Source organism: Puma concolor, chromosome A2 (assembly GCF_028749965.1).
Source record: "Puma concolor isolate L17-30 chromosome A2, mPumCon1.1.hap2, whole genome shotgun sequence".
Lineage (NCBI taxonomy): Eukaryota > Metazoa > Chordata > Mammalia > Carnivora > Felidae > Puma > Puma concolor.
The window spans coordinates 159353338-159380216 of record NC_141668.1 but is presented as its reverse complement, the minus strand read 5'-3'; the positions used below and the strand labels follow the sequence as shown (position 1 = coordinate 159380216).

Genomic DNA, 26879 nt, shown 5'->3' with positions numbered 1-26879 from the left:
GCGGGCGGGGGCGGGTCCAGCGGCGGGGGCGCAGTTGCCGGGCCGCGGGCTGCGGGACTTACTGGGCCGGGGGCTGGGGTGGGACCCGGCGGGCGCCATGGAGCTGCTCTCGGCGCTGAGCCTAGGCGAGCTGGCGCTCAGCTTCTCGCGGGTGCCGCTCTTCCCGGTCTTCGACCTCAGCTACTTCATCGTCTCCATTCTCTACCTCAAGTATGAGCCAGGTGAGCCAGGGCCAGGAGCCCGCGGGGGCTGGCATCGCGGGGAGGGGGCGGGGGGCGGGGGTAAACCTGCGGGTCCGAGGCGGGGGATGCCCTAGATGCTGGGGGGACAGTCCGAGGGACTGGTTCCGGGGAGCAGCAGGTGCCGGGATCATGCGGTTCTTCCACATGGGGTGGGCGGAGGGGGGTGGGGGTGGGAGACAAGAGGGAGAGCAAGGAGAGAAGCCCCCGGGATTGTGAGGCTGGGGGAGGGGGAGCAGATACGCGCTGAAGGGCAGCAGAGGAACGGGATTTTCAGAGGAGGGGGAACAGGTGCTTGGGAGGGGGCTGGGAGAGCAGGTCAGGGATCCTGGCATGGTCCTAAGAACTTGCGCAAGCGGCGTAGGTCTTGGTGAGGGCGCAGGCGGGGGTCGGCGCTGCGGGCCAGTCCAGATGTCCTGGCCGGCCGGCCGCAGCCTTGACCTCCCCTCTTGCCCTTGGCGCGCGGAGCCCCAGCAGCTGCTGAGTGTCTATATAAGGGCCGGCCGTGCTGGGGGCAGTAATCCGGTTCTGAGAAAGTGACACCGGCGCCCCCTCTCCGCTGCGGCCCTCGGGCAATCTCCCCTCCTCCTCCGGCCGGGCGAAGCTGGGTCTCCTCTCCCGGCAGGAATTCTTTCAGCCCTGGCTCGTATCCTTCCACTGACTGAGCAGAACCGGCCCTAGGGCAGGGTGATTCGGGGTTAGCTACCCCCGCCAGCTCCAGACCCCCGTGGAGAATCGCAGGAGAGAAGAAAGACTCCGCTTCTTGGGTCTTTTGCAAACATTTTTTAAGTGATGGTAAATAGCCTCCTTAGAATGTGTTCTATTTTTATACAAGGCTCACCCAATGTTTCTTGTTCATCTCCTGGTGTTATAACTATTATAGCACGCCAGCAAAGGAAAGGGAGTTGAGAATTTAGCCTTAGAAAAGGGATCAATCATCCCGAAACTTTCTCCCACAAAATCACTCCTATATTTTTCTGGCAGAATAGAAATAGCTTTTTTTTTTTTTTTTTCAGATGATAAAAATAGGTGCTTCTGTATATTTAAAAATCAAGCTGAGAAATGCAAAGGAGAAAGAGATAATTACAGTTAATGTGTTGTCGACCCTTCCAGACCTCTCTTCTATGCATTTATAACCCTGTAGAGATGTAGAAACATGATTTTGTGCAAATGGGATCATAGTCAGCTTGCCAAGTGTTTTTATTCCATTTTATTTTTGTCCACCCACAAGCTAAAGCCTATTCTTTAAAAGCTGTTCTGGAGACCAGTTACTTTGCAAAGCAAAATAACCTTTGTATTGTCTTAGCATGAACACAGGGCTGTATTTCCTGTCCAGGACGAATTTGTGGTGGCTCAGGCCAGGCCCCTGGGCAAGTACAGAACCTAGCACACCTTGGGCTATCTAAAACCGTGGAGGGCAGGAGCCCCGTTAGCAATGTAAGACACAAGCGTCTGGAAGAAAGAGGTCTTCAGGTTGGCCAGGAGCTTGCAAGAGGGGTCGAGATGTTTCTGCCAGTCACAGAGTGAATCATCTGAACTAGACACACTGGAGCCTGAAGGTTCCTGAAGGTTGGGAAGGTTCAGTGATTCTGAACCCTAGCCGCTTATCAGAGGCTCCTGGGGCCTCGTAAGCCCCCATCTCATCTCCACCCCCAGATAAACCGAATCAGAATATCCCCATTTGTAACTGGGGAAATAGGAAATAGTGACTAAGGTAATTTACATAATGCAATGAGCCTGTGGTCCCAGGGCTGGTAGATGACAACCTTGGAATTCAAACCCAGGTCTGCCTGACCCCGGAAATCACTACGATTGCTTCCCCTTAGAAAAGGGAAGTGTCGGACTTGGACTTAGCTGTTAGCCCTCCAGTTTGGTGTTCCTGCCGAGCCTCTATAAAGCTTTCTTCTCAGTATCTGTGTGCTGATTGCAGAACCAGCTGTAGAATTGTCGGGGCCCCTCATTTAGATCTTAAGAATCTCAAGACAGTGACAGCAGAACACTAAACTGAGTGGGAGGCCCCTCTGAGCACAGGGTCCTGGGCAGTTGCACAGGTAGCACACCTGTGAAGCCGACAGCCAAGCTGGCTTTTAGGAAAAAAAAAAATCTCTGAATTAGGAGTCAGTTCTGCCTCTACCACTGAGGAAACACCGGGCTGGTTACTGCGCCTCCGAGAGCTTCTTCAGCTCACTCATCTATGAAATAGGCTCATTGGAACGTAATCCTGGACTCTTCTGCCTGGCTGTTGTGAAACTCTATTGAGACCTTTGTCAGTAGTAGGGTCTAAGGCACTTGTGAGAGGTAGTTACCATCATTTGTAAGGCCGTGGGAGGATGTGTTTCCTGGGATGCAGGCATTTTCCAGGTCAGGCTTTCATGAGAAGCCTGAATGAGGACAAAGCTCAGAGTGTGGTCCTCAGGTGAACAGCATCTATGTCCCCTGGGAGCTGGTTAAGAAATGCAGAATGCCAGGCACCACTCCCCCTCACCCCAGACCTGCTGAATCAAAATCTGCATAATATTTAAAAAGTGATGGGCTAAAAGAGGCAGGATCTCCTTATTAGACCTGGAGCTTCTCAGTAGGGGCAGGGGGGACCAGGTCTCTCACCTCCAGGACCCCCAGCTCTCTACGGGAAGAGGAGAGGAAGCAGTGGATGTAGGCTGCATGACCGAACGATTGAATGATGAATGAATGACAGTCCCGGATACTTTAAGCCTTGACCTATCCAAAGAACCTTCCAGACCAATAGACTTTTTTCTAGAACAGTTTTATTTTTTTAATTAAAAAAAAATTTTTTTTAACGTTTATTTATTTTTGAGACAGAGAGAGACAGAGCATGAACGGGGGAGGGTCAGAGAGAGAGGGAGACGCAGAATCTGAAACAGGCTCCAGGCTCTGAGCAGTCAGCACAGAGCCCGACGCAGGGCTCGAACTCACAGACCATGAGATCATGACCTGAGCCGAAGTCGGACGCTTAACCGACTGAGCCACCCAGGCGCCCCTCTAGAACAGTTTTAGATCCACAGCAAAATGAAGCTGAGTTACAGTTTCCATCTACTCTCTGACCTCCGCCACCATCAACATTCTACACAGAGGGGTACATTTGTCACAATCAACAAACCAACCTCATTTATCCACATCGTTATTATCATCACTGTACATCTTATCAAGCACGGTCTATAGTTTACATTAGGGTTACTTTGTGTTGTACATGTTGTGGATTTTGACACATGCCTAACGCATATCCACCATTATAGTATACAGATAGTTTCACTAACCTAAAAATCCGCCAAGCCCCACGTAATCATCCTGCCCCCTCCCCCAAGCCCCTGGCAACCACTGATCTTTTTACTGTCTCCATGGTTTTGCCTTCTGCAGACTGTCATAGACTTCGGATCGTACAGTGTATGGCCATTTCAGACTGGCTTCTTTCCCCTATAGCAACATGCATTTAAGCCTCTTCCATGTGTTTTCATGGCTTGAGAGCTCATTCCTGTTTATCGCCGAGTAAGATCCCATGGTGTGTATGCACCGTAGTGTCATTATTCACCTACTGAAAGATGTCTTTGTTGCAGTTTGAACATTTTCTAAAATGCTGTGGGGCTAAAGAGACGGCTCCTCGACCCCTGGTTTGGGACCTCTGGCACAAACTGTAAGTTCTTCCAGGGCAGAGGGCCGCTGTCTCTCACAAGGAAAGAAACCAAGGCAGGTGGCTGAACTCGAAGGCTCAGGGGAAGACTTGCCCTAAAGTCACTGAGAGTCTCTGTAAATACATCTCTTACGTTTAGACCTCAGACTATATAGCACAGAGCCAAGGCAGAGCTGAGAGCGCCCCGTGGAACCTTCTAGTGCTTCCCTGCCATCCACAGACAGGACACTGACCCCCGGAGAGGGAATGTTGTGCTGCCCACCCCAGGCCAGAATGAGGAACCTGAGGGGAGCTTCCTCCTCCCTCCTCAGGCAGAGCCGATTTTTATAAATCCATCAGCTAAAATTTCCACCCACAGGTACTTTCCATTTCAGATCCAGTTCCAGGAATAACTCTTGCATAATTGCTAAGCACTAAGCAATAATTTCTTTTTGTCCTCACTGGCGCCCTTTGAAATGAGTAAGAGCACTGGGGTGACCACCTCGCCCAGGTTCAATTAAGACAAGCATCAGAAGTCCCGTGTCCCAGGAGGTCCTCGGTCCCGGGCCACCCCGGAGTGGTTGGTCACTCTAGCCAGCACCACCCGTTATACACAAATACACCAGCTGAGGCCCGAGGAGAGGAGTGACTAGCCTGGGCTCACCCAGCGAGAGGGGAACGCTTTGGTGGCAAACCTGGGATTGCAACCCACGTTCTCCTGGATCCTGATGCCGCCCCAAAAGCCAGCGAGAGAAGCCAGGAAGGAGTCTGGCAGAGGGAAAGAGCCCCCGGGGGAAGGTTCTCGGCCACCACCTTGCTGTGGATCTTCAGGGCAGGCCCATCCCCCATCAGCCTCAGTCTTCTCATCTGTGGCAATGGGGAGACTCATCCTGAGATCACTAAGGTTGATAGCGCTGAGAAGCGTGTTGATAATCGTGCACATCGCATTGAATCATCACAACTTGAGGAGGGGGTGCTCTCATTCTCTTCTTTTGAAAGCAGAAGAAGCGGAGGCTAGTGGGAGGCAGTCATTTGCCCGCGGCCACCGTGGGCCTGTGACTTTTCTACCAGGACTCACCCACGGGAGCCTGCTTTACTCCCACAAAAGCCCCTTCCCCCACTCCCTGGCCTCAGTCCCTGGGATGGTCCCAGAGGGCACAAGAATGACCCTGGAAAGAATTCAACCCCTCAGGGTTATTTTTAGATGCAGAGGTATCCATTTCTGCAAAACACGGGTGCCTCACCTGACCCGGCTCCTGCGGGACCCACCAGTTGCTCTGAAGGATTAACTCTCAGCTGGCCACATTTTAAATAGACGCCCCAAAGAAGAGGAAAGAACATTCTGCTTCATACTGTAGGACCTTTGTAAATGCTAAGACTTAGGACAACCCTGAGGGCGGGGAGAAGATGCACTCTGGGCTTGTAACCCCAGGGTGAGGAGGGAAAGTTCGATACCAGCCCTTGTTAGGAGCTGGGCAAAGAGGGGATTGGGGTTCACACCTGATAGAAGGAGCCAGACACAGAGCAAAAATGGTCTGTCCAAGGTCACCTGGTTAGTTGGGGGGGGGGGCAAAGAAAAAGGGGAGTATGTTTAGGACTTCCTCTCAAACAACTTTTATGAGGCAGGCTTCCTGATTATAAAATGTGGTTTGTGCAAGAGAATAGACGGGGTGCCTGAGTGGCTCAGTCGGTTAAGCATCTGACTTTGGCTCAGGTCATGATCACATGGCTTGTGGGTTCGAGCCCCGCGTCGGGCTCTGTGCCGACAGCTCAGAGCCTGGAGCCTGCTTCCGATTCTGTGTCTCCCTCTCTCTCTGTCCCTCCCCCACTTGTGCTCTCTCTCTTTTTCATAAGTAAACAAACATTAAAAAACAATTTTTTAATAAAAAAAGAGCATGGATAAATACCTTGTGATCTGTTCCTTTGATGGAATACCTCACAGCCGAGAAAGATGAATATTACCCTTGAAAATATTGCACTCAGTGAAAGCCAGAGGTAAAAGGCATGTGATATGATTCCACCTATATGGAATATTTAAGTTTGGAACACTTTCCTCACCCCAAAAGGAAGCCCTATACCCATGAAGAGTCACTCCCTGTTTCCCCCTTCCCCCCAACCCCCAGCCCCTGGCAACCACTAACCTGCTGTCTGTTTCTATGGATTTGCCTTTTCTGGACATTTCCTATAGATGACATCATACACCATGTGACCTTTTGTGTCTGGCTTCTCTCACTTAGCACGTCTTCAAGATTTGTTCACGTTGTAGGACTTCACTTCTCTTTAAGGCTGAATATATTTCATTGTGTGGCTCGATCACATTATGTTTATCCGTTCATCTATTGGTGGACACCTGGGTTGTGTCTACCCTTTGGCAGTTGTGAACAGTGCTGCTGTGAACATGATTTTTTAAGAGTCTTCCGGATATTTTTGTTGGGTTCTTGCAGATAGGATGTAGCCTGGCGCCCCACTGCCCACCGAAGACCTCCCGTTCCTGCAGGAACAGGATCCCCCTGCCCACCCAAGACTTCCCTGGCTCCTGGCCCTCTGGTCATGGCCATCAGAGAGGGGACAGGTAGCGAGGGGGCTCAGTACAGAGTGTGGAGCCCAGTGTGATAAGGCAGATGAGTAGCCAGCCCATAGCCCTCCTGCTTATCAGCTTTCCGGGAGACTCTTGTTTTCACCCATTTTGGTGATTAAATATTTCATACACATAGAATAGATATCACAGATACCCCTCTTCCCTCTACACAGATTTAACAGATGTGAACATAGATTTGCTTCAGATATTTTTTATGCTCATTTATTTATTTATTTTTTCTATGCTCATTTATTTTTGAGATAGAGAGCGCTGTGGGGGAGGAGCAGAGAGCTAGGGGGACAGAGTATCCGAAGCCGGCTCCACGCTGACAGCCGTGAGCCCGAAGCGGGGCTTGAACCCACGAATCATGAGATCATGAACTGAGCAGAAGTCGGACGCTCCACCGAAAGAGCCACCCAGGTGCCCCTCAGATGATTTTTTTAATAAATAAATAGAGACCCAGCCAACCCTGTCCCTTCCCCGTCCCTCCTTCTCTAGATGTGACCGCCACCTTAAAATTGGCTCGTATTGTTCCCATGCCTGTATTTACACCTTCTCTGCTGTGTATGTGTCTCTAAACTACATGGAGTATGTTGTTTCAAATATATACTTAAGATATACATAAATGTATCCTCTTGCAACCTAACGTTTTTACTCAGTAATAACCGTACGGGATTTATCCACGTGGATTTATCTAGAGGGGTGGTTCTCAACCAGAAGGGATTTTGTTCCCAGGGCCATAGATCTAATTCACTTTTACTTATTTATTTTTTACTAAAAAATTTGTTTAATCTTTAATTTTGAGAGAGACACTGAGCACGAGCAGGGGAGAGGCAGAGAGAGAGGGAGACACAGAATCGGAAGCAGGCTCCGGGCTCTGAGCTGTCAGCACAGAGCCCGATGCGGGGCCTGAACTCAGGGACCCTTGAGATGGTGACCTGAGCCGAAGTCAGACGCTTAACCGACTGAGCCCCCCCAGGCGCCCCGATCTAGTTCACTTTTAAATAGCGGCTCTGTGGTAACCCATTTTGTGTGAGTCTCCACCCCTCACTAAGAGATAAGTACTTTTGTCCTATAACAGTGTGGCGGTGGAATCCTCCCCCTGACCCCCACCCCGGTCTCCTTTGCTAGTTTCTTTTGAGTCAGCTGTGAGGAGCAGAATTGCTGAGACATGGGCAACGCACAGCCTCAGATTTCCTCAGTGTTGCCAAACTGCCTCCAAGATGGTGTTGCCTATGGATTCTCCCAACTGTGTGTATGGAGGGAAACTGGGGCTTTTTTTCCCTCTGGAGCGGGGGCACATACTCCTAGCCACCCCACCCCCCTCTCTATAAAGTTGACCAAGCTAAGAAGGCAGCTCCTTCTACAGAAGGGATTGGACTTCATGTTCCTTGGAATGAAAACCCTACACTGACCCTGTTCCAAATAAGGTCACATTCTGAGGTTCTGGCGGACATGAATTCTGGGCAGGGGGATACTGGTCCCCCATATAACTTGCTGCAAGTGGGGATGTTGATCCCTCTGTTATGCGTGATTAAAAGCTCTCCAGGATAGAGTCAAGGCTGACAGTTGCCTGGGACAAAATAGTAACTCCACAAAGAGATAGAGCAGGGGAGGTTTTCATACGGTGCATCCCAAAGTGCGCAAACACAACCTCAATGCCTACGAGCTGTTCTGCCCACATTTGCAAGAATGTAAGCTCTGTGAGGGCAGGAGTTCATTCTCTCACAACTATTTATTAGGCAGCTACTATGTGTCAGGCACAGTGCCACACACAGTGGCGGGGGCGGGGGGCAGCAGCAGGTAAGACTGATGAGGTCCCCATATTCAACGAAGGACTAAGAGCAAATCAATGTTTTGAGTGTATCGACCGTATGCATAGGTATTGATGTCAATAGCTTCAGACGTAGTGCATGTCACGGAGAGGCCACGCATTCAGATTTGACAACTTAGAGACAAGAGGCATCCAATTTCTAGAAACAAAGTAACCTTAAAAAAAAAAACAACAAGCCAAACCTGGGATCATTTATTTTGATTAGTCTTTTGATTAACAGATCACCTGTAACCTTGTCATTTCACATCCACATTGAGTGGCGTTGTCACTGGATTCAAGTAAATCATTTAAGGGGAGTCTTTGGTACCTGCTCTGGCCATGAGAGCTAAGTGTCTGTGCCTTACGGCTTAATCCTAAAAGCATTCTCTGGAAAATGAAACTAGTGGGGGAGGGAAGAAATCAAGAAATCAATAGTCGTCCCAGCAGGAAACACCAGGTTGCAACTCTGGGGTGTGGCTACAGAAGATTATGGCGATGTTAACATGAAGTAGGGGACACCTGGCTGGCTCAGTCGGTAGAGCATACAACTCTTGATCTCGGGGCTGTGAGTTCGAGCCCCACATTGGGCATAGAGATTACTTGAAACAAACAAACAAAATAATTTGACATAATGATAGAACCTATTTATAAAGATTCTAAAGACTTTACGTAATACAAAGTGTAAGGATTTGATTCAGAGGCATTAATCCTATTCCCCTAGGTAGTTTTTATAAACTTACTTAAAAAAAATTTTTTTTTAACGTTTATTTATTTTTGGGACAGAGAGAGACAGAGCATGAACGGGGGAGGGGCAGAGAGAGAGGGAGACACAGAATCAGAAGCAGGCTCCAGGCTCCGAGCCATCAGCCCAGAGCCTGACGCGGGGCTCGAACTCACGGACCGTGAGATCGTGACCTGAGCCAAAGTCGGATGCCCAACCGACTGAGCCACCCAGGCGCCCCTATAAACTTACTTTTTAAAAACTAGACCTTTGCCCTCTATTTCAATGTGGGAATTAAACACATTTTTTAAAAAGTTAAAAACTCGTAAGAAGTGGCAAAAGTCGTGCGAAGAGTTCCCAAGTCCCCTTCCCCCAGCTTCCCCCAACGAGATCGTCTTACATACTGGTAGCTCATTACTCCAACCAGGAAATTGACACTGCTACAATCCCAGTAACACCAGCTACTGACTTTATTCGGCAGTATTGACATACGCTTTTTTTTTTCTAAAGTTCTTTTTTTTTTTTTTTTTTTTAGTTTATTTATTTATTCTGAGACAGAGAGAAAGCATGCAAATGGGGAAGGGGTAGAGAGGGAGAGACAGAGAGAATGCCAAACAGGTTCCACGCTGTCAGCACAGAGCCTTATGCGGGGCTGGAACTGATGAACTGTGAGATCATGTCCTGAGCTGAAATCAAGAGTCGGACACTTAACTGAGCCCCCCAGGCACCCCAAAGGTTTTATTTTTACGCAATCTCTATACCCGATGCGGGGCTCTAACTCACAACCCCGAGATCAAGAGTCTCATGCTTTTCCAACTGAGCCAGCCAGGTGCCCCCAGCACAGAGATAGCTTTAAAACAAAACAAAACAAAACAAAACAAAGGCTTGTCTTGAACACTGAGATGAAGCAGTAAATGCAGGTATGCTCTGGTGGACATGGGGTGAAGGACCCAGAACGTTCCCATTTGGTCTCTCCTGCAAATCCTCAGGGTTCCTAGGAACACAGTTTGGAAACCATTGTTCTTGGGAGCCTATCCTCCTAGCCACAGATAGAAGATCTTGGCTTATCAGGGCTGCAGGACATCGGGACATCAGCCAGCTCATTCCTCTGTCGCCGTGTGATGTTCAACATTGCTGCCCATAAGAATCACCCAGAAGCATCAAAAAATCCGTAAGCCCAGCCACACCCCAGACTGGCCAACCGAGATGCTCTGGGGTGGGGCGCTGCTGTCTGATTTGTAAAGTTGCAGGCCGATGCACTGAGCCATCTTCTTGAGGGAGAGGATTCCTGTTCCTCTCCGCTAAGCAGAACCATCCTTTGTTGTTGTTGTTGTTGCCTTGGGTTCATAGGAAGACTCAATTTAGTATCATTTATGAATGTGTATCCTCCATTACAGAAACCGAAATAAGTTACATTTTTTCCGTTGTTGTTTATTTTATAACAGCTTTATTGGGCTCTAATTCATATACTACCCAATTCACCCATTTAAAGCATCCCGTTCATTGGTTTTTAGTATATTCACAGAATTGTGCGACCATCCCCTCCGAAAGAAAACTCTATCCTTTAACTGTCACTCTCCATTCTCCCCCATTCCCTCTAGCCCGAGGCAACCTCTCATCTACTTCCCGTTGGTGTTAACAATTAAGTTGGGGCCCCTGGGTGGCTCAGTTGGTTGAGCGTCCGACTTCGGCTCAGGTCGTGATCTCGCGGTCTGTGAGTTCGAGCCCCGCGTCGGGCTCTGTGCTGACAGCCCGGAGCCTGCATCCGATTCTGTCTCTCTCTCCTTCAAAAATAAATAAACATAAAAAGAAAAATAAAAAAAAGAACAATTAAGTAAAATACCAAGGCCCATGGTAGAATGAAGTCCACAGAGTTGTGGGAGCCCAGAGGCAGGAGTGACCGACTCAGCAGAGCCAGGAAGCCTTCCTAGAGGAGGTGGCATTTGTGCTTGGCCCCTTCTGCTTGTGTGTCTTTATTTCTTCCGGGCCACTAGCTCGTAACAGAAAATAACAAGTGTTGGTGAGGATGTGGAGAAGGTGGAACCCTCATGCCCTGTTGGTGGGAATGTGAAATCGTGCAGCGGTTATGGGAAACAATATGGCAGTTCCTCAAACAATTAAGCATAGGGCGCCTGGGTGGCTCAGTCCGTTGGGCGTCTGACTCTTGATTCTGTCTCAGGTCATGGACTCGTGGTTCGTAAGTTCGAGTCCCATGCTGGGCTCAGTGCTGGCAGTGCGGAGCCTGCCTGGGATTTTCTCTCTCCCTCTCTCTCTCTGGCCCTCCCCTACTCTCTCTCTCTCTCAAAATAAATAAATAAGTAAATATTTAAAACTTAAAAAAAATGTTAATATAGAATTATCATATGACCCATCAATTCCACTTCTGGATATGTCACCACAAGAGTTGAAACCAGGAACTCAGATAGATATTTGTACATGCCGTGTTCTTCACGGCATTATTCACAATAGCCAAAAGGTGGGAACAGCTCAGACGTCTATCGGTGGATGAGTTGAAGAAACAAAATGTGGTCTAACCATTTAATGGGATATTTTTCAACCTTAAAAAAGAAGGAATTCTAACACTAGCAGTGCTCCAACACGAGCGTGCCTTGAGGACATCACGCTAAGGAAAATAAGCCAGACTACGAAAGGACAGATACTGTGTGATCCCACCTACATGGGGTCCCTAGAGGGGTCAGATTCACAGAGACCGAAAGTAGAATGGTGGACACCAGGGGCTGAAGGGAAGGAACGGGGAGTTAAGTGTTTAACGGGGACAGAGTTTCAGTTGGGGACGATGAAAAAGTCCTGGAGATGGATGGCGATGATGGTTGCACCAACAGTGGGAATGTGCCTAATGCCCCTGAGCTGTGCACTTAATGGTGAAAGTGGTACATTTCGTGTATATTTTACCGCAATAGTAAAAATTTAAAAAGAGGGAGAGACCGAGAGGCCGGGCGTGAGCCTGTGGGGATCTTGGCATCAGCCCGAGGCAGCAGCAGCCCTATTGAAGTGTTCCCATCTGCACTTGGCTCTATCTCCACGCCTCCCTCTCTTTGTGGGGATAATGAGAGTGATCACTTGGCGGTGGGTATCAACGACGATTGAAGGAGTCCTTCATGTAGATGTGAACCCGGTGTCTGCGACCTGGAGCTGCCTGCTAACTGGGAGCTGGCATTACCAATCATTGCCACCTCTGAGCACAGAGGAGAGAGGCCCGACCCAGCTCTGCCTTTCCTCTGTGTGACCTCAGGCATGTGTCCCGCCTCCCTGAGCCTGGGTTCTTCCTCTGAAATGGGCGAGCTGCAAGGCATGGGGCGGGCGCTCTGCAAAGGCAGCTGAATTAGGATAAGCTGACCAGAGGGCATGGGGACAAAGCATGCTCTTGGCACCCCAGTGATGGCCCCTTCCCCCCCCCCCCCCAGGAGCAGTCGAGCTGTCCCGGCGCCATCCCTTGGCGTCCTGGCTGTGCGCCATGCTGCACTGCTTCGGGAGTTACATCTTGGCGGATCTGCTCCTCGGGGAGCCCCTGATCGACTACTTCAGCAACAATTCCAGCGTCCTGCTGGCCTCGGCCGTCTGGTAAGCACTGTCAAGCTGGTGGGGTGTGGGAGAGCAGAGCCAGGGGCAGGGGTGACCCAGCCACCTGGGAGGTGGGAGGCAGGAGGTTGGAGGAAATAGGACCCATCAGCACAATCTCCACCGTGGGCCTGAACGCACTGCTCTCCACTGCCCAGCTCTGTCCAGAGCCCAACAAGTTGGGGGAGAGGGGAGGTCTGGACCCAACCTCCCAGGGACCCCCCACGGTCTGTCTCCCCCTGACGCTCCTCATTCTCTCCCCAAAGGTACTTGATTTTCTTCTGCCCCCTGGACCTCTTTTACAAGTGTGTCTGCTTCTTACCTGTGAAACTTATATTTGTGGCCATGAAGGAGGTAGTCAGAGTCCGAAAGATCGCCGTGGGCATCCATCACGCCCACCACCACTACCACCATGGGTGGTTTGTCATGATTGCCACCGGCTGGGTCAAAGGTAAACAGGACCATGATAACGATGGAAAAATCACCTCGGTTAAGAACCCCTGCTCAGTGTGCTACATGTCGGGCACCCAGGTCGGCATAGATACTGGTCCAGGCTAAGGGGTGTCAGGACTGTTGCGGGAGTCCAGTGTCTTTAGCCAACACCTTTAGAGTAAATGGGAAAATTCTTCCGGAATTTAGCTGTCAAAGATTAACAGGACAACGAGACAGTGACGGCTGTCTCTCAAGCATGTTTTCTCAGCTGCAACACTTCTGATATTTGGTGCCAGATCACCCTCTGGGGAGGGGGGGGTGCTGTCCCTTGCATTGTAACATGTAGAGCAGCATCCCTGGCCTCCCCCCACCAGAAGTCAGTAGCACCCGCCAGCGTAACAACCAGAAGTGTCTCCAGATGTTGCCAAATGCTTCCTGGAGAAGAAATCACACCCCTGTAACTATAGGGGTTCTTAACCTTTGTGGACCATGGCCCTTTTTGAGTCTGGGAAAGCCTTTTATGTTTTTAAGTGCATAAAATGAAATATATATGATGATAAAAGAGGCCCATTATTTCAAAATAGGCATCAAACAAAGTTTTAGTATGGCATAGTCATTTTATACATCTCTACCGAGGCACTCAATAACAGACCATTCGTTAGCAAATAGGGAATTCTCAACCTTTTGAAGTGCTGTCCAGCACAAACGATATTATGAAACCATCTGCAACCACGGGAACGTGAAAAGGAAATAAATCTGTGGATTCTGTTGGTGATGGAGTCACAGACTTGCAAATCCTGCTCAGCTCACTACCTCCCTTCACGATGGAAGGAAAGGTTGTGTTTCAGTGAGGGGCGTGAAAAAGATGTAGTTCGGTTTCCTGTCCGTGTTCATGGATGCCCAGTGAAGACTTTATGACCCAGGACAGGTTTGAGTTGAGCCCTTTGTGCATCTTACCCCATTTGATCCTTAAGACCCTGCTTTAGAAGTCTAATGTCATCCCCTTTCACTGAGGAAGGAAATGAAATCACTTGCCCGCGGTCACACAGCTAAGGGAGTGCCGCGAGGTCTGTCTCTAGGTCCTCTGAATTCACCGTCCACATTCTTAACTACTCTGAAGGCCTCCTTTCCTCTCTCCTCTAGCTATGCTAGGAGGTAGACCAAGACAGACTTTAAAACAAACAAACAGGGGCGCCTGGGTGGCGCAGTCGGTTAAGCGTCCGACTTTAGCCAGGTCACGATCTCGCGGTCCGTGAGTTCGAGCCCCGCGTCAGGCTCTGGGCTGATGGCTCAGAGCCTGGAGCCTGTTTCCGATTCTGTGTCTCCCTCTCTCTCTGCCCCTCCCCCATTCATGCTCTGTCTCTCTCTGTCCCCAAAATAAATAAACGTTGAAAAAAAAAATTTTAAAAACAAACAAACAAAAATGCTACTAAAAATAAAGAGGGGTACTTTATAATGACAGGTCGATCCACGAGGAAGATGTAAAAATTACAAACATGTATGCACCTAAAAACACCAAAATATATAAAGCACGAACTGAGAGAAGTTAAAGTAGAAGTAGACAATTTGACAATAATAGTTGGAGAGGTGGACCAAGGAGTAAAAGGAAGACAGGGAAAGAAGGCTCAAGCAGGTGCTAACACCACTGGACACCTCATCCCTGCTCCCTAATACCAAAGTGTGTACTGCAAAAATATCGGGGCCTAGACTCACCCTCCACTGAGCTCCAGCATACTCCACACCATTGACACATGGGGCTGGATCATGCTCTGAGGTGGAGGCTGTCTTGTGCTTTATAGGATGTTGAGCAGCATTCCTGGCCTTTGCTGACCAGTAGCAGCCCCCTCCCCAGTTGCCACAACCAAAAGTGTTTCCAGACATTTCCAAATGCCTTCTTAGGGGCAAAATCACTCCACATATGAACCCCTGGTCCAGTGGTACCTACTAGGCACCTCAAGTAGCATAGCTACTCCTGGAGTAGCTCTAGGAGTCCAACCTCTTTAACCAATACATTTGGGGTAAATGGAAAAATTCTTCTAGAACGATAATCATTTATGTCTGCATATAGGTCTCCTTATTTACTCTCCAGGAAGCCTATACTACAGAGCAAATTCCCTAGAGTTACAGCATGCCTCCTGGAGGGCACGTGGCTTAAGAAAGATTGAGAGTTCAGAGCCCTGAGGAGGAGAGAGACTGGGATGGGGAGGCTTCTGGAAGCCTTATGCACAGCTCAGGATCCGGGACTCCCTAAGGGCATCAGGGCAGACAACCCACATTTGTCTGAGACATACCTTGCAGATGGGATATGACCTCAATTCCTTCATGCTAGTTTTGCTCCGAATATGCCATGTGACCCTCTCTGAGCCTCAGTTTCCCTGCTGCAACTGATGAACAGACCCCCAGGCTCAGTGTCCCTCTGGAGAAGCTGCTTCCTTGGGAATTCAGCTGAGAAGAATGGGGGAACTGGAGGTGGCAGGCTCATTCAGGGGCACCCTGTCTCGTAGGCTCTGGTGTCGCCCTCATGTCCAAATTTGAGCAGCTGCTCCGAGGGGTCTGGAAGCCGGAGACCAATGAGATCCTGCACATGTCCTTGTGAGTATCCCATTTCCGCCCCTCCTCCTTCCTGTATGTACAGGTGCCTCTTGGGCCTGACCCTGGGTTGGATACTCCTGGTGACTTGGAAGCCTCAGCCACCGATTCTGTCTTCCAGAAGCTTCCAGAGGTCAGGGCTGGGGGACCCAGAAACGGGGAACCAGGGTTCTGCCCAGGGGGGAGGGGCAGGCAGAGCTGCAGGGAGATGAGATACTTGACTCGGGTTATGAAGAGTGAGTAGGAGTTTTCTGGCAAAGGAGGAACCTCTGGACAGAGGCCAGCACCTCTGCCACCTGTCAAGTGAGAAAAGAGCAATGATTCTGCCCAGCTCTGGGGGGTCAGGGTACAGAGTATGGATGGGGGGTGAGGAGTACAGAGCATTGGTGGAGAGTGTATGGCACAGAGCGTGGATGGGGAATGTGGCTGGGACGAGGTGGGCAGAGCCAGCTGCATCCAGGACTCCGCGTAGGGCCTCATGCTGCATGTAGCCCATACATTGCTTTTTTTTTAAGATTTTTTTTGTTTGTTTGTTTTTTTGTTTTTTTTTTTTTAATTTTTTTTTTTTTAACGTTTATTTATTTTTGAGACACAGAGAGACAGAGCATGAACAGGGGAGGGGCAGAGAGAGAGAGGGAGACACAGCATCTGAAACAGGCTCCAGGCTCTGAGCTGTCAGCACAGAGCCCGACGCGGGGCTCGAACTCACGGACCGCGAGATCGTGACCTGGCCGAAGTCGGACGCTTAACCGACTGCGCCACCCAGGCGCCCCTAAGATTTTGTTTTTAAGGCATCTCTACACCCAACGCAGAGCTCGAACTCACAACCCCAAGATCAAGAGTCACACATCCCACCAACTGAGCCAGCCAGGGGCCCCTGTAGCCTATACATTTTTAAAAGACCTAACTGGTTTGGGCTAGTTCAATTTTCTCCCAATCGACAACAAATAAAAACCATGGCCATTTAAAATATGACAAAATTAGGGGCGCCTGGGTGGCTCAGTCGGTTGACATCTGACTTCGGCTCAGGTCATGATCTCACAGCTCGTGAGTTCGAGCCTTGAGTCGGGCTCTGTGCTGACAGCTCGGAGCCCGGAGCCTGCTTCGGATTCTGCGTCTCCCCCTCTCTCTGCCCCTAACCCACTCGCATTCTGTCTCTCTCTCTCTCAAAAATAAATGAACATTAAAAAAAAATTTAAATATGACAAAATTAAAAGGCTTGCCCATACGCCCATGACAATTACTTCCCATTTCACACCTCGGAAGAGAGAATTCGCTCATTTCACCCCCCCCACGAAAGTGTAGTCCCACCCTCGGGCCACCGACAAGGAAATGGGGACCCAGACAGCTAGCTGTGTTGTCTGCAACCAAGTGGGCGGGTGGTTTCCCCCCTTGGATTCCTTTTCCGCCTCATCAGCTGAGGGTGAGGATAGATTCCGCAGCACCGGTCCCTGGCAGGCGAGTGCTTTGGAAATACCAGGCAGAATTATCATCATTAAGGACGGCGGTGCACAACAGACATCAGGAACGGAAGTCACGGCTCTGTCTTCTGCAACAAGTTAAACTATTGAAAACCTATCCCGTAAGGAAGTTAAGAAAGAAGAACCTCTCTGGGCCCTGTTAACCCTTTACTGTGCAGGGAGACACCACCGTATCCGTGCCATGCAGGCCCCTTCCCACCTCATGCTCAGGAGAAGCTGGGATGTGAGCTGGGGCCGGCAGTGGGCAGGCGGGGTCGGGGCCAGAGGTAAAAAGGCCTGGGTTGCGTGGCTGGCGCCTCGCGGTAACTGAGGCTGCCCCCTCCAGCCCCACAAAGGCCAGCCTGTATGGAGCCATACTCTTCACCCTGCAGCAGACCCGCTGGCTCCCCGTGTCCAAAGCCAGCCTTACCTTCATCTTCACCGTGTTCATGGTGTCCTGTAAGGTAAGTCTTGCTGCCCTGACCCACCCCAACCCGCACCTTCCAGGCTGGGAGCTCGGGCTTGTAGTCTTGTGTCCCAGAAAGGACAGCCCTAAGGCAGGGGGCTGGGGAAGGGGGTGCCAGGAGGTCCGTGCGTGGGAAGAAGGTCTGATAAGAGGAGTTCCAGCAGGTAGGGGACTGGGTGAGAAGAATAAGGCCTTCTGGGCAGAGGGCCCAGCTTAAGAGTGGGGCAGGAGTGTACGAAGTCCATTTGGAGAATCGGGGGGTGGGGGGGAGCTTGTGCCTTGGCAGTGGAGAGCTGAGGGATGAGACCCAGGGAAGGCACACTCAGGACGCAGGGGACCCAGGCTAGGCCAGGAATGGTGCTGGTCTGATCCTGAGGCCTTGAGTTGGGGTTGACTCACCCAGGGGGGATCTTCAGGGACCACACTGCCTTCCCCATGCATCTGGGGAGCGTGGCTGCTGGCTGGCTGGCGGGGAGGGGACCCATAGGCCATTGGAAAGGGGAAGGCAGTGAGCAACCTCAGGCCAAGCACTGTTCCTCTCTGAGCCGAGGTGGGAGGCAAGGGGGGAGATCGCCTGTCTCCGTGTGCCCGATGCTATCTGGGTTTCAACACCGGAAGTTCCGTATCCCGGGAAACCTGGGACAGTTGGTCACCCTCCTGGGGGTGCATAAAGCCAGGGGGCGGGGATCTGGGCTACCTCTGACCTTAACCTGGCTGACCTTCTCTCCCCTCTTCCCTCTCCCATCCCCCCACTTTGCCTTCTGCCTCGGTTTCCCTCTGTCTCTCTCGCTGTCTCCCTGCCCCCCTTCCATCCCACCTCAGGTGTTCCTGACGGCCACTCACTCTCATGGCTCCCCTTTTGATGTTCTGGAGGGCTACATCTGCCCTGTGCTGTTTGGGGCTGCCTGGGGGGATGACCATTACCACGACAACCATGGTGGGTCCCACGGCGGGTCCCACGGCGGCGGCGGGCCCGGCTCCCCGCACTCAGCCCTGCCTGCTAAGTCCAAGGAGGAGCTGAGTGAGGGCTCCAGGAAGAAGAAAACCAAGAAGGCAGATTAGTGGGTGGCCCAGAGGCCTTGTGGGGTGTTGGGGAGAAGACCCAGACCCAGGACCCTCAGAGTGGGTGTGGGCGCCTCCTGGGCTCAGCTTTCCCCTCTCCGGGCCTTGACGTCCCAGTCTACAACCTGGGGCCATCAGCCCACCCTCCAGGGCTGATGGGGGCGGGGGGGGCGTTAAATGAGATATGGGGCTGAGGGGCATTTGTGGGAATGGAGGGGTCCCTCTCTTTGTGCCAGGCCACCATAGCGACCCAGCTTTATTCGGGGGGGAGGCCCACAGAATCCTGGCAGTGGCTCCAGCCAGAAACTCTAGCAGTATATTCTTGCTCCATCATTTCCTCTCTAAAATTACATCTTGACTCCGAAAGAATTTCAGGTCAGGTTGAGAGTCACGAATTTGATGGCCATTTCCTAAGTACCTGCTGGGAGGCGGCTGCTATGACCTTACACGTCTCTTCTTGCCCACCCCTCCTGGAAGGCACCGGGCAAGTTGCCTCCTCCAAGCCTTCCGTTCCCCATCTGTACGGTGGGGACCCCCAGCCCTCCTCCTTATGGAAGTGTTGGTGTGCGCCTGGATGTGAACCAGCCTTATAAACTCTTAAGCACCACGCAGTCGGGAGGGGAGGCCTTGACGGATGTTCACCATGCTTGGGAGCGGCTTTGCATTTTAGATGATTTGTGTTTGTGGATCGGAGAACCCCACAAGTTACCTGGCACAAAGGGGGCCTTCGGTAGACACACCTAGGCCAGTCTGGAGAGCTTGGAGGGTGGGGGAGGCTCGTTCTGATCTTTGGCTTCAGGCTGGTGCTAAACCAAAGAAATGCAGTTGGCCGGGCAGGGGTCCCAAGATCCAGCTCCGTGAAGGGGCTCCGAGCACCTGCTGTTGGGCCCTAGAAGCGTCAGGCCTCCCTCATGCCTGCGTCCTCCACTGCTCATTCAGCCAATCAGAAGAGTCGGCTTGCTCTGTGCTGGGCATCTTGCTGCCGCTGGGCCCGGGACATGCGTCAGGGTGAGTGAGGGGAACGATAGCTGAGCCCCCACCCCCTGCCCCCGGCCCCCTTCATCTCAACCTGTTGCCAGGACATCCAAGCAGGGGTGGGTAGATGAGGTGTGGCCAGTCTCAGGTGGGGTTTTGGCCCAGACTGGGCCCGCTTAGAGCTGTCCTCTGCACGTGGGTACTCAGCCTACAGCTGCGTCAAGATCAGGGCGGGGTCAGCAGGGCCCCGGATGTTGCCCGGCTGTTGGGAAAGTGCCTTGATCCTGTGACACCTGGGAGGGAGCTGGGTGGGTCCTGAAGCTCCGAATTCATCCTCTTGCATGTTTGTCAAGGCTCGGCATGAAGGTTCAGCAAATAAATCGGTTGTGAAAGAACCCTTGTCTCTTGCCTTGTCTGATTCATTCCTGCTCTTTAGGCCTCAGGACACAGGGGGGTTCTGTACCCTTAGAGACATTCAGCGTTTCCAGGAAGATGAGGCTCACGGCAGTCCCAAATCGGGATGGAGCCTGTGGGTGAAGTCTGGGGTTCGGAGTTCAAATATTTACTGTGTCACCAACAGGTCACGGGGCCTCCCCCTCTCCAAGCCAGTTTGCCTTTTGGGGGCAAAGAGGGTGATGATTATCACTGCCCTTTGTAGGCAGATGGGAGGATTATTGGGTGATTGGGGTTTGCAGCTCAGTCTGTACAGGACCTTGTTTTTTGTTTTTTGTTTTATTATTTTTTTTAACGTTTATTTATTATTGAGAGACAGAGAGACACAGAGCATGAGCAGGGGAGGGGCTGAGAGATGGAGAGACACAGAATCTGAAGCAGGCTCCAGGCTCCAAGCTGTCAGCACAGAGCCCGACGCAGGGCTCAAACTCACAAACCACGAGATCATGACCTAAGCCGAAGTCAGATGCTTAACCGACTGAGCCACCCAGGCACCCCATGTGCAGGACCTTGTTAAGAGCACAACTTGGGAATCACACATCTGATAACGGGATTATATCCAGAATATATAAAGAATTCTCAAAAGTCAATAAATAGCCTGATTAAAAATGAGCAAAGGATTTGAATGGACACTTTGACGTTGAGGATATACAGATAGCACACACACACACACACACACACACACACACACACACACACACACACAGAAATCACATGAAAAGATGCTCAACATCCTTAGCCATCCAGGAAATGGGTGGGAAGATACCCAGTTCGCATTCTCTAGGATGGTTAAATTAAAAACACTGCCCGGGGCGCCTGGGTGGCTCAGTTGGTTAAGCGTCCGACTTCGGCTCAGGTCTTGATCTCGTGGCTTGTGAGTTCGAGCCCTACGTCAGGCTCTGTGCTGACAGCTCGAAGCCTGGAGGCTGCTTCGGATTCTGTCTCTCTCTGCCCCCCCTAACTCACACACTGTCCCTTTCTATCAAATATAAGTAAACATTTAAATTTATATATATATATATATATATATATATATATATATATATATATATATATATATAAAAGACTGTCCATACTAAGTACTGGCGAGGATGTGTGGAACAAGAGGAACGCTCATATTCCATAGGTGGGAATGTAAAATGGCGGGAGTGTAAAATGGCATGGCCACTTTGGAAGACAGTGGCAGTTTCTTCAAAAATAGGGTGTTCACTTGTCATATAACCCAGCTGTTCTACTCAGGTACTTGCCCGGGAGCAATGAAAATATGTACATGTCCCTACAAAGACATGTACACCAACATTCATAGCGGCTTTGTAATAGCCCCAAGCTGGAAACAACAAACAAACGTCCATCAAAAGCTGAGTGGACGAGGGGCGCCTGGGTGGCTCAGTCAGTTAAGCACCCAACTCTTGATTTCGGCTCAGGTCACAATCTCACAGTTTGTGGGGTCAAGCCCCACATCAGGCTCTGTGCTGACAGTGCGGAGCGGAGCCTGCTTGGGATTCTCTCTCTCCCTCTCTCTCTCTCTCTCTGCCCCTCCCCTGTTCACACTCTTGAGTTCTATTTCTCTCTCAAAATAAATAAACTTTTTTTTTAAAAAAAGAACACACACTCTATGAGTCCATTTATTTTTTTTATTTTTTTTTTTTTACGTTTATTTATTGTTGAGACAGAGAGAGACAGAGCATGAACGGGGGAGGGGCAGAGAGAGAGGGAGACACAGAATCGGAAGCAGGCACCAGGCTCCGAGCCATCAGCCCAGAGCCCCACGCGGGGCTCGAACTCACGGACCGCGAGATTGTGACCTGAGCTGAAGTCAGATGCTCAACCGACTGAGCCACCCAGGCGCCCCGACTATGAGTCCATTTAAATAAAATTTTAGAAAAGGCAAATTAACTTAGAGTAACAGGCTGATCAATGGGTGCTTGGGGAGACGAGGACTAGAAGGGGAAGGTGGGAGGAAGGGGGAAGAAGCAGGCAGAAACTAGGCGATGGGAATCTTAACAATCCTGACTGTAGTGATGGCTTCGCAGGTCTATATGCGTATTACAACTTATCAAACTCTACGCTTTAAATATGCGCAGTTTATTGTATGTCAATTCTATCTCAGTAAAGGTGTAAAAACTTTTCCAATAAAAAAGGAGAAACTCCTGGGCGCCTTGGGTGGGTCAGTTGGTTGAGCGTCCAACTCTTGATTTCAGTTCAGGTCTTGATCCCAGGGTCGTGGGATCGAGCCCCACATCGGGATTCTCTGTCTCTGTCTCTCTCTCTGTCCCTCCCCGCCTCTCTCTCTATTTAAAAAAAAAAAAAAAAAAAAAAAAGGAAGGAAGGAAGAAAAAACTCCATAAAAAATTGGGCAAAAAATCTGAACAGACAGTTCACCAAAGAGAATATATGGACGGCAAGTAATCACATGAAATACACCTTAAAACAACAAAATACCACTGCATATCTGTTAGAGGCTGAATCGTGTCCCCCCAGAATTCATAAGTTGAAACCCCAATCCCCAGTACCTCAGAACGTAACCGTATTTGGAGATAAGGTCTTTAAAGAGGTGATTAAGTGAAAATGAGCTCTTTGGGTGGGCCCTACTCCAATACGACTGGGGTCCTTATAAGAAGAGGGGATTAGGACACAGACATGGGCAGAGAAAAGACCATATGAGGGCCCAGGGAGAAGATGGCCATCTACAAGCAATGAAGAGGCCTCAGAAGAAAACACACGTTGCTGCCGATGCCTTTGTCTTGGACCCGGAGCTGTCAGAACTGTAAGAAAATGCATTTCTCTTATTTAAGCCACTCTGTCGTTATGGCAGCCGTAGCAGGTGAATATGATACGGCTTAGAATGGATAAGATAATAGCTAACAATGCCAGGTGCTGGTAAGGATTTGGAGCACCTGGAACGCTAGCCGAGTGCTGGCCAGAAACAGCTGGGTGGTCTCTTGGGAAATGAAACACCGCTGGCCATAGAATGCCCCAAGTGAAACGTAAACTCGTGTTCACCCAGGAAATGTTTAAAGTGGCTATTTTCAAAAAGCGGAAACATCCCACGTGTCCTGCAGCCGGCGAGTGGGTGAACATCACACGATGGAATACTACTCAGCGATGAAAAGGAACCGACTGCTGATACACACAGCGATGAGGCTGAGTCTCAGAGGCATTTGGCGAGCGAATGCAGTCAGCCTCGGGCTACATCCTGTGTGCTCCCATTACACGATGTGTTAGGAAGAATGGACTGATAGGGGCCGAAAACAGATCAGTGGGTGCCAGGGCTGGGGCGTAGAAGAGACCGTCTTTGAAGGGGCCAGGAGAACGGGGCGGGGGGGATGGGACGGTTCCGTATCTTGACCGTGGCGGGGAATCCACAACCGCCTGTCTTTGCCAAAGCTGAAAGAAAAAACGGAACCGGCCGTGTAGCTTCTCAGACCCGTCCACACCCTGGCTTTTCATCTGCAGGGCGTGTGGCCTTGGGCGAGGAACTCCCCTTCTCTGAGCCTCAGTTTCGTCTCAGGGTGACTAGCAGGAGGGCCTGGAGCCGGATTCCCAAGGCCAGCTTTGCAATTCCCCCAGAGCACCTCTCCTTGGGCTCATCTAGCACCTGCTGGGTGTTGGTGATAAGCCGGCTGCCCGCCAGAGAGCACCAATGTGCTAGGATCTCATTTTATGAGAGAACAAATTGTACCAAAATAGCCTCCCAGCCTATTTTGGGAAGGGGGTGGGTAGGCCACTCTCTGGCTGCGGGATGATTGGCGGGGGAGGCTGAGGCTGCCGCCCCTTGTAGGTGTAAGAACTCTCAAGCCCAGGCGCTCAAGCCCAGCCTAATTTTAGCTGCGGGAGTCATGCTCTGTGGCTTCCTGGGTCTTGGCTTCAAAGAAATGTCCTGTGATTATCATCACCATCACCACCATCATCATCATCATTATCATTATTACTGTCACTATGGTAAAATACACAACATCAAGTTCTCCATCTTAACCATTTTTAAATGCGTGGTCCTGTGGCATAAAATACAGTTGCACTGCTGTACCGTCCTGTACAACCACGCCGCCCGTCCCCAGAACCTTTTCATCTTCCCAAACCGAAACTGTCCCCATTGAACCCTACCTCCCCCTCCCCCTCCCCCAGCCCTTTTTTTTTAAGTTCATTTGTTTATTTTGAGACAGAGAGCATGAGTGGGGGAGAGGGAGAGAGGGAAAAAGAGAGAGAGAGAGAATCCCAAGCAGACTCCACGCTGTCAGCGCACAGCCCGACTCGGGGCTCGATCCCACAAACTGCGAGATCATGGATGACCTGAGCTGAGATCAAGAGTCGGATGCTTAACCAATGAGCCCCAACCCCCCCCCCAGGCGCCCCCGGGTTGTTTCTGCTTTTTGGCCATTGCAGATAGTGCTGCTATAAACATGTGTTTGAACACCTGTTCTCCGTTCTTTGGGTCATACACCTGGGAGTGGAATTTCTGGGTCATAGATTTTTACAACCTAATCTTGGAAAGGACATTCCATCACCCCGCCCTCCCTTTTAAGTGGCCCATTTAACCAGTTTTGACAAATGTATACACCCACGTGATCACCCCCATAATCAAGATAGGGAACATTTTTTCCATCATCTAAAAAGTTTCCTTGTGTATTCTTTCAGCTATATACTGAGATAAATATCGAGAAGTAGAATTTCGGGATCATACGGTGATCACAGATGTAATCGTCTGAGGAACCACATTCTATCACTTCCTTTGTCTCCTATTCCGTTCGTGAAAAGCGAATCCCAAGTCCTGTACACCCAAGGGTAGGGATTATACAAAAGTGCAAATACCGGGGACCACCCTAGGAACCGCCCACTCAGTCATGAGCAAATCCAAGCCCAGACCGCATCTGGGAATTTCCATGAAGCGCTCACAACATGCCAAGCAGGAATTTTACAAGCGGTTTGTTTTTGAGGTGGGTTGTTCCTCCCGTTTTATAGGAACACTTTCGGGCTCGGTGGCAAAGTGACTTGCCCGCGGTCACGCAGAGCTCCCGGTGGGGCAGACTCAGGACCCGGGTCTATCTCATTCCAACCCCTCGGCTTTTTCTCTTGACACTTCACGTCTCTGAGTCTGTTTAGGGAAGCATAGGATGTATGCATGGGAAGAATGTAGGAGAGTCTCTGATGTTAAGAAGGAAGGGCAAACTACCAGTAGCTAACCTGAGACACGGGCGGTTACGAGTGCATGTACCTTGCACTTTCTGGTGGGTACCTGCCCAGAGGCATCTGGGAAAAGTCCCAGCTCAATTAGTGGAGGAAAAGAAGGTTTAATTGGGCCCACAGAAGCCAGCCAAGAGGTCAAAGCGAAGGCACAAAGATAGGATGTTGGCAGGCCTGAGAGTGAGTTCGGGTTTTGTTCCTAACTTCCCACGTGACCCTCGGCGAACCCCTTCCTTGTTACATGAAAACGTTAGACTAGGTCATAGGCAGGTAAACCGTGGCCCCCGGGCCAAATCTGGCCCACTGCTAGGGCTTGTAAATACAGTTTTATTGGCACGTGGCCATACTCCTTTGTTGACATATCCTTTATGGCCTTTCCAGCTGCAACAGCTGGAACCATCTGGCCCGCACGGCTGAAAATATTGACTCTCTGATTTTTCCCAGGAAAAGTTGGCCAACCCCCCTGGACTGGATGATTTTTTTTTTTTTTTTAAGTAAGCCCCACGTCCAGCACGGAGCCCAGTGTGGGGCTTGAACACGTGATCCGGAGACCAAGACCTGAACTGACATTAAGAGTCAGATGCTCAACTGACTGAGCCCCCCAGGTGCCCTGGATAATTTTTTTTTCTTTAATTTTTGAGAGACAGAGTGTGAGCGGGGGATGGGCAGAAAGCGAGGGAGACACAGACTTGGAAGCAGGCTCCAGGCTCTGAGCTGTCAGCACAGAGCCCGATGCGGGGCTCGAACTCACAAACCTCGAGATCATGACCTGAGCCGAAGTCAGGAGCTTAACCAACTGAGCCCCCCGGGTGCCCCAGCCCCTGGATGATTTTTAATACTCTTTCTAACTCTAAAAATGTGACAATCCATGGAAGAAATGAACAATACAATTAGGTAAAGCCGAGAGAGCTGTATCGAAGTCTGTACCACACTACAAATAAACATCTCATCATCCCCTGTGGTCACGTTTTCTCAGTAAGAACAAACCATAATCAGGTGTTTTAAGTTAGGCTGCGATAACAAATTACCATGGACTAGGGGTCTTAACAGACATCACTTATAGTTTTGGAGGCTGGGAAGTTCAAGATCAAGGTGCCGACAGACGTGGCGTCTGGTGAGGGCTCTCTACCTGGTTTGTGGACACCCACTTTCTCCTTGTATCCTCACATGGTGGGGAGCAGAGAGATCCTGTGTCTTCTCCTCTTTGTCTAAGGGCATTAATCTCATCATGAGGGCTCTACTCTCAGGATCTAATCTAACCCTAATCACCTCCCAAAGGCCCCCCCCTCCAGATACCATTACATTGGGAATTAGGATGTCAACATATGTATTTTTGGTGGGGCGGGGGGACACAAATATTGAATCTATAAATCAGAAGGAAGTGCCATGGGGGGATTCAGAGGGATCACAGAGGGTGAAGGAGGGCTTCCTGGAGGAGAGAGATTTGTCTGGGACCTTAAAATACCCAGAGAGGGTTAAAAGATGTCAGGAAAAGTGTTCCAGACGGAGACCACAGCACAGACGTAGGCTGGGGTGTGGGAGCGTTTGGAAAACACGTACCCCAGGAATCTCTGGCTGGACTGGTTGAGAAGACATACGCATGCTCCCCTGCCCCGCCAGGTGTTGTAGATTCCCTCCTGGCTGACCCATCCCCCATTGTGTTTGTGGTCTAGCATCTCACTGCAATTGTCCCTTCCGTGGGTTAC

At 50.5% G+C, this 26879-nt stretch overlaps 1 protein-coding gene across 1 annotated transcript; it reads left to right on the top strand.

The window, feature by feature from the left end:
- The first annotated feature begins 19 nt into the window (after positions 1-19).
- On the top strand, positions 20-19934 carry TMEM38A (transmembrane protein 38A). The gene is made up of 6 exons (XM_086698725.1): positions 20-221; positions 12402-12558; positions 12822-13006; positions 15492-15579; positions 17383-17500; positions 18325-19934. The coding sequence occupies exons 1-6, from the start codon at positions 98-100 to the stop codon at positions 18562-18564; spliced, it is 912 nt and encodes a 303-aa protein (XP_086554851.1). The 5' UTR covers positions 20-97; the 3' UTR covers positions 18565-19934.
- The last annotated feature ends 6945 nt before the right edge of the window (positions 19935-26879 follow it).

What these genes read in the sequence shown, in the direction of transcription:
- TMEM38A (XM_086698725.1), top strand. Translation starts at nt 98, where the DNA reads ATGGAGCTGCTCTCGGCGCTGAGCCTAGGCGAGCTGGCGCTCAGCTTC. An exon ending in TGCCACCGGCTGGGTCAAAG is followed by an intron (nt 13,007 to 15,491) that starts GTAAACAGGACC and finishes CCTGTCTCGTAG; the next exon opens with GCTCTGGTGTCGCCCTCATG. An exon ending in GAGATCCTGCACATGTCCTT is followed by an intron (nt 15,580 to 17,382) that starts GTGAGTATCCCA and finishes TGCCCCCTCCAG; the next exon opens with CCCCACAAAGGCCAGCCTGT.